The 13,065-nt window shown below is 42.5% G+C and overlaps 1 protein-coding gene across 6 annotated transcripts in view; it reads left to right on the top strand.

Moving 5' to 3' along the window:
* RHBDD1 (rhomboid domain containing 1) overlaps positions 1 to 13,065 on the top strand; it is a 145,568-nt gene that overhangs the window by 23,408 nt on the left and 109,095 nt on the right. For all 6 annotated transcript variants that reach the window (XM_029933687.1, XM_029933686.1, XM_029933688.1 and 3 more), the window contains exons 2-3: positions 6,294 to 6,741; positions 7,850 to 7,982. In XM_029933687.1, coding sequence (XP_029789547.1) covers positions 6,309 to 6,741; positions 7,850 to 7,982 — 566 coding nt within the window. In that variant the 5' untranslated portion in view covers positions 6,294 to 6,308. The remainder of the gene's footprint in view (positions 1 to 6,293; positions 6,742 to 7,849; positions 7,983 to 13,065) is intronic.

The raw sequence follows: 13,065 nt of genomic DNA, 5'->3' as shown, positions 1-13,065 counted from the left end.
CAAAGTGATTTCTTTGTGTCTCCGTCTTTCTTTCTGAAGCTTTCTTTGACCTGAACTTGTTAAACTGTTTCTTGGAGGGAGAGAGGGAGGAAGAGAGAGCAAGAGGGAGGGTGTGAGCTTGTCTGTATGGTTGTGTGTGCCGATCAGCATGTGTTTATATTACATTTTAAGCAATGAAAATTCAGGCATTTGCCCAATGTCCTTAGTCATTAGGGAAGTCTAAGTCAGCCCTGCCTTACGACTCAGATGGCTGCCATGAGAAACGTGGATAAAAACAAATATTGTTGAGAATGTGGGGAAATTGGAACCCTCACGCTATTGGAGGGAACATAAAATGGTACAGAAATTTGGAAAGCAGTTTGCCAGCGCCTCAAAAAATTACATGTAGAGCTACCATAGGACCCAGCAATTCCTACCTAGATGTCTAAGGGAACGGAAAACGTTGTGTGCCTACCCCAAAAAAGATACACGGACATTGATAGCATCATTATTCATTAGAGTCAAGGAGCGGGCACGACCCAAATGTCCCATCAGGTGGTCAGTGGATAAACACTGTTACCATCAGATGCCAAACTGGGAATCGATTCCTCATTGCTGTTTATTCGTGCAGCTTCAGTGTTCTGAATTCCTCTAGAATGTTTTAACTGAACCTTGAGACCTATATGACCCTAGTAAATGGTAATGATGAAGCACTTTCTGCTTTGTAAGTAGAATTGAAAATCACTGTAATTATTTTTTTCCCTTTTTCTAAAACTCCTCTCTCCCCCTTGAGACACATTGGTCTCCCAAATTACAAATTCACTTTCTTTTGTTTGTTCTAGCCACTTAGGTTTTCTTATTACATACCTGTTTAATATTTAATTTCTCATTAAAAGTAAATATGGCTAATTTTCCTTTCAGTATTCCAAGAAGTCTTCCATTTCTCTCTGTCGCAACTTTGATACAGTGCTGTCTAGTGTGTATTACTGCATAATTAAAATGCCATTTTTAAATCAAATAGTTCTGGCAAAACAACCTATTAATACATTTTACATGGATCAGAGGTTTATTTCTGTGAAGTTGAGATAAAGGCTATAAACTCTGTTCTGGAACTAAAATAAAAATGGAATCACTTTCTATGGGGAAGGTGGCTCGTATTTGCAGGAAAAATACTTAGAAGATGAACAGATCATAGCCTTTTCAGTCAGTCTTATTCATTGTATATTGAGCCCTTGGGCAGATCGCTTATTAAGCACTGGCTACCTGCCAGTCATTGTAGGGGGCTCTGGGTATTCAGTGGTGATCGGAACAGAAAAGGTTAATTCTGCCCATTTCTGCTGTAACCATGGAGGTCCTGGTATGGGAGCACCCTGACTGAGGAAGACCGGAGAGGTGGGGGGGGGGTCCTGTTGGCATAGTGTATGGGCACAGTAAGGAGTCTGGACTTTATTCTGACTTTAATGATTAGCTATTGCAGGGGAATCCAGCTTCAGTTTTACAGGGATTACTGTGGCTGGTGGCGGAAGACAGTCGGTGGGTATGAGGATAAACAGAACCTGGAGCGCCTGGGTGGCACAGTTGGTAAAGTGTCTGACTTTGGCTCAGGTCATGATCTCACGGTTTGTGGGTTCGAGCCCCGTGTCGGGCTCTGTGCTGACAGCTAGCTCAGAGCCTGGAACCTGCTTCAGATTCTGTGTCTTCCTCTCACTGATCCTCCCCTGCTCACACTGTCTGTCTCTCAAAAAATAAATAAAACATAAAAAAAAAAAAGGATAAACAGAACCCAGTTAGGGTGTTTGTTGTAATTCAGGCAAGGTATGATTGTGGCTTAGATTGGACTAGGGCTCAAGAGCTAGAAAGAAGTAGATTGAAAACCGCTGTGGAAGAATTAACTACACATGGTGGATGGGATGTGAGGGAAGGGGGGATCAGGGGGGCAAAGGGCAGGTCAAGGATGTTTCGACATCTCTGGCTTGGACAGCTGGGGAGTGGGACATTCTGTGAGATGATGAAGCTGGAAGCGGAATTAGAAGGTATGGATGATCCAGTGTTCAGCGTGGGGCGGGCTGACCGGGTGGGGAAGGACGGGTTTGAGGTGGGGGAGCGCAGGGACGAGACTGCTCTTCCTTGCTTGGCCTGTGGGAACTGCTTTGTCGTCTGGGTACAAGTTAGAATAAACAAGTCACTTCCCAAACCAAACGCACTGAACTGGTTTCCGTTTTATAGACAAGTTGCTGTAACCGATTGTGCCTGGCTGGTCCCTGTTATAGCTCCGCAGTCTGAAGATTCTTATGTATTCGATGAGCAGGACAAAGACGGTCATTATACTCCGTGCTCACTTACCGTGATCTCTTCCTTTGGTATTCCTAGAACTGGGCCTGCCTGGCCCACAAGGTCAGGTTACAGATTTGATCTTCATGTGGACCACGTGGGTTTTCTGTTACTGTGTTACGGGCTGCACCCCTGCCTTCCTCAGGCTGACTTGATAGCTTACGCAGGAGGAAAGTGGGCCATAGAGTTGGTATGAAATATGCCCCTTTATCTCTGCTGCTTAAAACCCCCAACTTATAATTCTACCCACACTGGAATTCTAGTGCCCTTTATTTGGAAAAGTGGAACCCAAGGGTGTATTCTGCACGTCTCACATCTGCTATAGTTATAATCTGCGTTCACATTCAGTATACATTTGTTGCAAGTGTGAACCACATCATTGGATTCATCCTTTGATTTTCTACAGCTGATGTTTTTATTTCTCTCGGCAAATAGAAGTGGATTATTTAGGGGCTGAGACTGTAAGTGCTTTTAGGTGTTGCATTCTTTGTGGTACCTCCACCGCCTGGCACAGCGACCAGCATGCTTTTGGCACTTGATATTTATTAAATCAACGAGGAACCGAAGGAATGTCTCAGTAGACATTTTGTGAGAAGGAGGGGAGTTCAGTTTTCAGAAACAAAGAGATCACACAGGCTGTCTTCTTCCTGTAAGATTATGCTCCTGAAACCTCCTGAAAAATCCAGGCTGAAAAATAGAAATCTGGGGACTCAGAATGACAAAAGAGGATTCTAGAAACAATGAGACTGGAGTTCCATGAGCATGTGCAGAGGAGGGCCAGGATAGAGGAAACGGGAAAGCAGAGGCAGCGGCATGGGAAGGATGGCTGGCAGTGAGGAGAGCACAGCGCCCGGGAGGCAGGTGCCGTCACCAGCGGGAGACGGGGGTGTGGAGGGTCCCGGATGGGAAGGGACCTTTGGTTTGGGCAGAAGTCAAGCACGTGCAGTAGGAGCGTGAGCGCACGGTGTGCTGTGAGATCGGGGAACTCCGCTCTTGCTCCTACTCCTCATCACTAATGATTCTGGTCAAACGGAGGAGTTTTCTTTTTTCTTTTCCTTTCTTTTCTTTTCTTTTCTCTTTTTAGTTTTTATTCTTTAGTTTTCTGTACTTTTCTAATATTTGCTATTTGTTACTTTATTTATCTTTAATACTTTTTTAACATTTATTCATTTTTGAGAGAGAGATAGAGTGCAAGTGGGGAGAGAGGCAGAGAGAGAGGGAGACACAGAATCCAAAGCAGGCTCCAGGCCCTGAGCTGTCAGCACAGAGCCCGACGCAGGGCTCGAACCCATGAGCAGTGAGATCATGGCCTGAGCCAAAGTTGGACACTTAACTGACTGAGCCACCCAGGCATCCCTTTATTTTATATTTTTTTATAAAATTTTTTAATGTTTATTTTTTTGAGAAGGAGAGAAGGAGAGCAGGGGAGGGGCAGAGAGAGAAGGAGACCAAGGATCCACAGTGGGCTTGGTGCTGTCAGCAGAGAACATGATGCGGGGCTCGAATGCATGAACCATGAGATTGTGACCTGAGCCAAAGTTGGTTGCCTCACCGACTGAGCCACCCAGGCACCCCAAGGCGGGGGGATTTTTCTTAAGCAAAGACATAGTTAGTTTTGATTTTCTGCTGTGCACAGCCTAGCATCATAGGGCACTGTTTATACTGGGACTGAAGTGTTCATTTTGTGATTCCTTTTAATCTGATTACTTAATGATTAAGGCTATATTTTCCATTGATCCTTTTATAGGTATTGAGGTTTGATATTAAGATTATTTAGGGAGTATTGCAAAAAAAAGTCACAGTAGTTGGAGATTTGAAAATTGACTTGAATGTCAATCTGGACAATATAGACCATCTCTCTAAAATAACCCTTGAGCTCTTCAGTTGAAACTCTATTAAGTTCTCTAGTTCATGAGAATGCTACAGAGCTATGTTAATAAGCTCATAGCACTAAAGACCCTTGGGTTGTGCTAATAATGGGGGTATACACATCCACACATCCACACATTTATGCATAATTTTTTCTGGGTCATTTCTTGGAATCCATATGGGAGGAGGAGGGGGAGTACATTTGAACCTTATCAAGATGCTATAATTTGCAAAACTTGTCCACCTATGTGGAATTACCTTACAGTAATGAAAATCGCAGCCACTGTGTATTCAACATCTGCTTCTTTCCAGACATGTTACAGTCATCCTGGGTGGGCGGTATTATCATCCTAATTTAAAGTGAAGAAGTAAACGTCAGAGAGTTTTGAAGTAATTTGCTTTAGGTCACAGAGCTTATAAAGTAGAATTGTACCCATTTTGACCCTGAAGCCTATGTACCTTCCAATGTCCTGTCTGAACGAGAATCCTTAGGGTCTGAGAGTAAGCCACATATTTGGTTGGGAGCCCAAGAACCTCCACAGACTAAAAACCACCACCTGGCCCCAGTCTGCCTGTTCACCCTTATCTGCAACTGACATTTTTCTTCCTTCTTCCTGTTATGATGGACGATGCTGTTCCTGCCCAGAACTTGATTCTTCTTGTTTATCTTTTGCATCTTTAGTCTGTGGCTCATTTCTGTGGCTCTTTCTTTATTAATTTCTTCCCCTAAACCTAAGCTAGGCCTTCACCAAAGCAAATCCCTTCTGAATTGGTGAGTAAGTGCTGCGTAACATACCACTCGAACGAACACTTGGTGAGGCTGCCGTATGATTTATTTAGCTCATTGTTCTGTGGGTCAGCAAATTGGGCCGGCTCTGCAGGGCTCACTTCTTGTCTGTGGTCAGCTGCTGGTCCGCTAGCCAGCCTTGCTTCAGGGGCAGTAGTTGGCTAGTGATCAAGGCCATAGGGGTGCTTGGAGCTTGGGCCTTTCCTCAGCCAGCAGGCTAACCCAGCCTTGTGCACTTGCTTGCTTGAGAGGGTTTCCAGAGGAAACAGGAGGCTGCCCGTCATCTGGAGGTCTGCATTCGGAATTAGTGCCCTTTGGTTTGCATTCTGTCAGCCAAAGGAAGTCACAGGCCAGCCCAGGTCCAGGGGGTGGAGAAGTAGTGCTGAACTCAGTGCTCTTTCTTGTTGCTGACTTTCTTTTACTCTGTTAAGACCACAGTCTGGTTACCACCTCGGGCTCGGGCTTCCTCTGTCACTGAGCTTAAAACATAGCGTTGCTGCTGTTGGCTTATTTCTTAGTAGAAGGTGACCTCCTTAAAGATAGTGACCGTTTCAGTCTAGGATTTGGCATGTGGCAAGAAACATAAAAGCAGAAGTTTTTGTGAAGACAAAGCATTCTAGCAGTTGATAACCAACTATATGGAGTAGAAGATAGTACATGCTTGCATTTAAAACTTGCCTGTGGAAATTTAAAAACCTTGGGGCTAAATAAGTAAAACGTAAGTTATAAAAATAAAAACTTTGGGGCAGATTTTATCAAATATATCAAAATTGAATGTTTCTTTAAAAAAATTGAGGGGGTAAAGAATCTTAGCATTCTGAGTAGAAATCATTATTAATTATTTACATACTATCTTTCAGGTCTTTTTTAAATTAGGTTACAAGTTTGTTTATAAGGAAGGCAAGTCATATTTTCTTGGCATATTTGTCACAGAAAGCATCCCTGGCCATTAACTAGTCCATTTGGATTTGGGAGAAATGTTCTACTTTACAATGTAAGATGAGGCTGGACATCAGCTAGCATCCTGGATGTTGCTCTGGAAGACACATAATCGTAAATGTTTCTGTCAGACAGGAGGTGTGAGATATATGTACATACACACACACACACACACACACACGCATCTATATATTTGTGCATACACATATATAATACATATATACGTATATGTACATATAATGTAAACTCATCTTCAAATGAGTATGTCTTGTTGGCACATTAAGTCTTAACTGATGGATTTTCATGTGCATTTTATTTTACGTTTTAGGTTCCGCTGCGTGTATATCTTCCCAGATTCCTAAAACCTGACCATGTTTTCTCGTCACAGGACTGATATCTAACCATGCAGCGGAGAACAAGAGGAATTAATACTGGACTTATTCTACTCTTTTCTCAAATCCTCCGCGTTGGGGTCAGCAATATTCCACCTGTCACCCTAGCAACTCTGGCTCTCAACATCTGGTTCTTCTTGAGTCCCGTGAAGCCGCTGTTGGGCTCCTGCCTCAGCGTGGACACGTGTTACCAGCAAAAAGACTGGCAGCGCTTGCTGCTCTCTCCTTTTCACCATGCAGACGATTGGCATTTGTATTTCAATATGGCTTCCATGCTATGGAAAGGGATAAACCTGGAAAGAAGACTAGGAAGTAAATGGTTTGCCTACATCATCGTCACTTTCTCGCTGCTCACCGGGGTGGTGTACCTGTTGTTGGAATTTGCTCTTGCAGAATTGATGAATGAACCTGGCTTCCGAGGGAACTGTGCTGTGGGTTTCTCAGGTATAGATCTCTACGGTCGCGTGCGTGAAGACAGTAAGGGAGGTGTGGCTGTCGTCACTGTAGGCAAGATGGATCCCTATCTGGTGGGGGAACAGAATTCTGAGTGGCTAAAGATTGCTGGGCTTGGGTTTGGGAGAGAAGGCTTGGATTGGAGCCCAGGAGGGACATCGATCTTGCTATTCTATGTGAACCATTCACTGACTAGCTGCATCACTGACTCATGGACAATTGGTTTGGACCAGGGTCTGCTCAAAGGTAGCAGCTGTGTTGGAGATGTAGTTCTAGAAGTATACACATGGGCTCCAGGGAAAGACCCCCTGGTGTGTCTATGATGAGGAGTTCTCTAAAACATTGAGTACGCCTCTCAATAACTTCATTAAAATGCACCCCACCCCACCATGCATGGCATGCACACCGTGTTTCAGCAACTATGATAGTCACTCTAGTGTATCTCCTAGAACTGAAATTGCCATTAGGGTTTAAAGTAGGTGTTCTGAGAATTAGAATCTGAAGGGGAAGAGGGAAAGAGTCCAGCAACGGAAGGAAATCTAACTCTTTCCTCCACTTTCCCGGCCATCCATCCCCCTTCCCTCTAAGATACATCCTCATGCAACCAATTGTGGGAGAAGAAAGGAAAAATGTCCAACCCTCAACACATCTTTCCAGAGAGGTTCAAAAATCAAACAATATTGCTATTTTTTTAATTGAGTTGAAAAATCACATAGCTTAAAATGAACGATTCTGAAATGAACAATTCAGTGGCATTTAGTACAATTTCAGGTATTTGATTCCCATGTTATGGGTTATATATTTTCTTTTTTTTTAATATTTTTTTTGTTTTTTTAGGGGGTTATATATTTTCTAGCATACCAAAAGTCATGATGGACTTCTGTGTTAAGAAACATCAAAAGAACCATCACCTTGAACATTTTGAACATTGTCTTTCTACCAAAACCTGGCTTGTAAAGAACAGTGTATTTCAAAGCAAGAAGTTGGATATAGTCAATAGTCAAAGAAGCATTTTTACATCCAGTTAGTTTTCTTTGTAAATGTTGATTGTCTCCACATTTGGATTGTTGATATTTGTATGCTCTTTATTCTCTCCTAGGAGTTTTGTTTGCTTTGAAAGTTCTTAACAACCATTATTGTCCTGGAGGCTTTCCCAACGTTTTGGGCTTTCCTGTGCCCAACAGATTTGCCTGTTGGGCAGAACTTGTGGCTATTCATTTCATCTCGCCAGGGTAAGTGTTTACTCTCAGAGTATACAAATGAAGAACCTGATGTTCCATGGGGAAAGAATTGCAGTAATAATGAGGTAACCAGTTGTTTCTTTACAGCGACGTTGATTCTTTAAGGACAACATTGAGCTTACTCATTTTCACATCAGACATTTCTGCGTTTGAGTCCTGTCCACTATTGAGTCCCGTGATTTTGGCAAATTTGTCTTACCTGAGTTTCAGTTTCCTTGCCCTGGAAGTAGGAATAAGAGAACCTGATATGCAGGTTGGAAAGATCAACATTAATGAGACTATCTATTCATTAATTCTAATACTAGTAATGCAAAGAGGCACATAGAAACCACAGAGTTATGACGATAAAAATCACCGGGTGCGTTGGTCCAGTGCTTTGAAGCCATTTTTCTTGTGAAGTGCCTTGGTAATAGAACTCTTTAAACAAAAGACTTTACTTAATATATAAAATGGATCCACGGTGAATGGTTTAGGGTTGAGAGGAAGCATGGGGCCCCATTCCTTTTACCCCACGTTGCTGTGCTCACCTCAGAGGCACCTACAGAGGACCCAAGGGCTCCAAGGAATAAGGTTTGAGAACTGCTGATTTAGATGCATCCTTTTCTTTTCAGAGGAGGACAAGAAAAGTCAGGAGGTTAAGGTACTCTTTAAAACAGCTCATGGTAGACCCTAGCATAGAAGGATCAGGACCTCCGGACTCCTGGTCTGGTGCTCCTTCAAGGGGTGCTATGCCTTCCCACTTTGGTTCCTTTCTCTGTTTTTAGAAAAAGGAGAGTGAGGGGCGCCTGGGTGGCTCAGTCGGTTAAGCATCCAACTCTTGATTTCTGCTCCCGTCACGATCTCACTGTTTGTGAGATCGAGCCCTGTAACAGGGCTCTGAGCTGACAGTGTGGAGCCTGCTTGGGATTCTCTCTCTCTGCCCTTCTCCCACTGGAGCTCAGTCCCTCTAAATCAATCAATCAACCAACCAACCAACCAACCAACCAACCAAAAAAGAAAAAGAAGGTGAATTGTGTTATTCTCCCACATCTTCCACCAGTTTCACTTCTCTTCATCTGTATGCCCATACTCTTGGAAGGCCATGAGTTGTTTTTTTGTTTGTTTATTTTTTACTGTGGGGACCTGGATGCCATTTAGAGGAGGGGGAAATTGAGGAAGATTCAAGAAGTGAGGAGGATTTTTTTTCCTCCTTTTCAGAGAGGAGTCTTATTTTGCTTCGGGTTCGTGCGGCTGTGTTGGGTGTCGTACTTCATCTGGAATTTTCTCTGTGGGCTGTGCTTCAGCCCTGCAACCTGGAGTTCCTTCTTTAATGCTAATTTCCCATCATGGGCAGCCATTGCCAGCTGCTCCTCAAAAGGCAGCGATGTGACCACTGAACGCCACTCATTTGCAACTGTATTGTTATCTTGTGACAGTTCCATGGAAAAAGCCTCACAAAATCTTCAAAGTTCTCTTTGAAAAAGGGTCCAGTAATGTCTGCCCCTTATCTGAACAGCCCCGCTCACTCTATACCTTGTCACTCACAGCTCCCTGACTCGCTTGCTGTAACTAGTTCTCTGTGTCGAGGAGAGACCCTTGTTTGTGACGACAACACCCAACATTCATATTGAAATTACTCCCTCTGATACTTGAACTTTTATTCTATGACGGATCCATGGAATAGCAATGCCTTTAATATTCTCAAGCAGCGATTTCTGAAGACTTCTCAATCATCACACACTTTATTGTTGTTTTAGGGTTCCCCGCCTTTCCACGGAAAAGGCATGGTTGTATTTTTTATGTAACATGCCTATTCTGCATGGAGGGCCTCGATATTCTGAGCCTGGGAATCAGCTGACATTTTCCTATCTTTGAAGTTGGAAAGAATACATCTTTTTGGGGTTTAAGATTTGACTACTTTGAATGATAGGCTTCTTGATACCCAAGCATCTGCCTATGCCGGTGTCTAAATAAAGACCAAGCTGAACACTGGGTCTAGGAAACTAAGAAGTGAGTGCTTCTTTGAGATGGATCTTGGAAGAATGGAAGAAAGAGAGCTCTCTTGGCTCTACATTGTTATTCTCCTAGTGGTTGTCAGTTAGAATTTGCACTGGGAAAACACTGTAAATCTTTAGAACAAAGCCTGCTTTATTGTCAGACTTAATGAGCTGCCCTCTGGGGAGGAAAAAAAATCTGCCAAGCAAACATTTGGTGGACCTCTGTGTTTTATGAAAGCCACGGAATTAGTAATTTCCCCCAGTGACAGCGTGTTATGGAGGGACGCCACTCCAAACAGCCAGCCATTAGGCTCTGTGAGGGGTTGGACTTGACCAGCGGAGTGAAGTAATCGCACTCATTTGCTGGTGCTTTTGCCTTTCACAGTCCTTGTTTGTACCTTATTTCCATGATTGCTTTGCCTCACATGGTCTTTTCTTTTCCTTGCGTGTCCTGGGACCCTGCTAGGTGACTGTGCTTGAAGTGTCCCTGCTCTGGAGGTGACACAGCAGGAAGTATGTAGACTCCTTGAGGAGGCTGCCTCCTTGTAGACTGGGTTCCTGCCCCTTCCCCACCCCCCCGACCTCTACCTTCTGTTGATGGAAGAAAGAGTGGCTTATGCCAAGCGTTATTTCTGACCTCTGCAGTTTCTCATAATGAGCCTAAGGCTAGTTAGTCCAAAACCTGAAGCTCCAGAGAAAGGAACGTTTCCCATTGTAAGACAGCTGCTCAGTGACCAAGCCAGAGGACAACGGTCATGTGTGAATGACCTGGGCCAACATACCTAGCTGCACCAACTCAGGCGAATCATGTAGCCTCTCTGAGCCTCGTTTTCCTCATCTGTCATTGGGAATAAAACTCGCTTTCTCTGTTTCCTTACTCAGTTTTAAAGAATCAAAGAGATAATCTATGTGAAAGTATTTATAAATTATAAAAGTATTTAACACTTTTCTTATGAGATCAGTCACTGGAAGGGTGTAGTGCCCCTGAAAGGAATCATACATGAAATCTTTTTCTTCCTAAAATCAATAAAATAAGTCAAACAACATTTTGTTTGCTTTAATTCTGTCTCCCTCCTACCCCTTGTTCCTACTTGACTTTTCCTTCCAGAATGGCAGTTAGCAGTCTACAGATTCCCGTGGGCTCCTCATAAATACAAATGCAGCAGGTCATGACTGTGTTGGGGCCCTGGAGAGTCTTTAGTACAGTATGGTGGTTCTGGACACATTGGCCCCAAGACTTAGGGGGCTGCTTCACTGATAGTGTTTGACGAGACTAATTACTTTGACTCCGCCAAAAACTTCTTGGTTAGATTGAGAGAAAAATGGATTTAAGACATTCTTTACTTATTCAATTTAATTGTAAAAATTTTCAAACACAAAGGAGTCGCTAAACCATTTCAAAGTAAGTCACAAATATCAGAGTAACTTCACTTTTAAAAACTTCAATGTGTATCTCCTAAAAAGAATCTATTGCTTTATATAACCACATGACTGTTGTCATACTGAAGAAAATTAACAGTAATTCCCCAGTGTTGTCTAATAGTTAGTTTATATTCAGTTCAGTTTTCAAATGTCTTTTGGAACACTGGTTTTTTTGTTTTGTTTTTTTTTTTTTTGAGGGGGTGGATGGGGGTGGATACAAGATGACTAGGATCTGGTTAGGTTCTCACATTTGTTCATGACGTTTCTTTGTTTCCTCTTACTCTAAGGCAGTCCCCTCTACCTTTTTATTTTTCTAGAACATTGAGAAGTGACTGTCAGGGAAAAATTTTGAAGAGACTAGGTTTTGTAGAATGTTTCAGCTTCTAGATTTCTCTGCCTGTTTACTTGTAGGGTTATTTAATCGCTTCCACTAGCCCCTCTGCATTTCTGTGAACTGGAAGTTAGGTGCCAATGTTTTTATATTCAGGTTCAACTGGGCTGCTGGCAAGAACACTTCATAGGCGTGATGCCATAAGGCTGTGTAATATCTTCTTGCATCGTGATAGGAAGGACATAATGCCTGATCGTCCCTCCATTAGGAATTCTGAGTTCGAGCACTTAATTAGGGTGGTCTTCAATGTAAGGATACATCTATCCCTTCGCAATTGGAAAGTAATCTGTGCGGTGATAATTGCATATCAGGAAGATAACTTGTTAATAACCTTCCACCTTATGGTTTAGTATGTGCCAGTGATGACCCTTGTCTGAACTGGTAATTTCAGGGGGAGCCATGAAGAGTGGGTTTCTGATTCTGTCGTTCCTTCTACATTTATTAGGTGGGGTTAATCCATAGTTAGAGGTTAAGAGCCAACGGCAAGGGATTGAGGAAGACAAGTGTTTTGTGAGCTTGAGGCTCTTCAGTTTTGTGGGTTCTTTTTAAGGAAAAAAATACAAAATTGGAAACAAAAGTAAAAACTTCTAGTGGGGAAAACAAAGCACAACAATTTACAAATTTTAAAGAGGTAACAAATACTATAAACATTACAAAATCCATAGAAGTGATATAATATTCTACTGACTCCCTGGTGTGCCTCTGTAATATGTTTCCCCCGGGTTTGGCTGTGTGCTTTTGATCTCTTGTTCATCTGACAGTCATCTGGCAATAGCATTTCTGCAGAGGCAATAGCTTGGTGCATCAAAATTATTTATTGAAAGATTATGAAAGTTTCTTTTTAAACTTATGTACCTTTTTAGCACTGTTTTCTGATTCAGTAAAATGTCCATCAAAGTGTTTTTACCTACCAGCTGTAAAACTTCAGGGCTTTTCAAGTTTCCTCATGTAGTGACCAATCTCAAAAGTACTTTCAGTGATTTGAGTGTCAGTCAATGATCTTTAGCGGCATGGTTGAAAATGCACATTTTCTGTCCTTGATGGAATGTATTAAATAAGCAAACACCCCAACAAGGAAAACAAGTACTACAATGTAAAAATATTAAGAAAAGAAAACCCTCTCCCATGCATAAATGAAAGATGGCACACAAAGAACTCACATCTTTTCAAGCTTCAATAGTAAATATTCTGCTAATTTAATACATTCCATCAAGGACAGAAATTACATGCTGGTTTTTTTTTCCCCCCATAGGAAGTGTGTCTTGGGCTTTTCCCTTATTATTTG

Source organism: Suricata suricatta, chromosome 3 (genome assembly GCF_006229205.1).
Source record: "Suricata suricatta isolate VVHF042 chromosome 3, meerkat_22Aug2017_6uvM2_HiC, whole genome shotgun sequence".
Taxonomy (NCBI): Eukaryota; Metazoa; Chordata; class Mammalia; order Carnivora; family Herpestidae; genus Suricata; species Suricata suricatta.
This window is presented reverse-complemented; position numbering and strand designations above follow the sequence as displayed.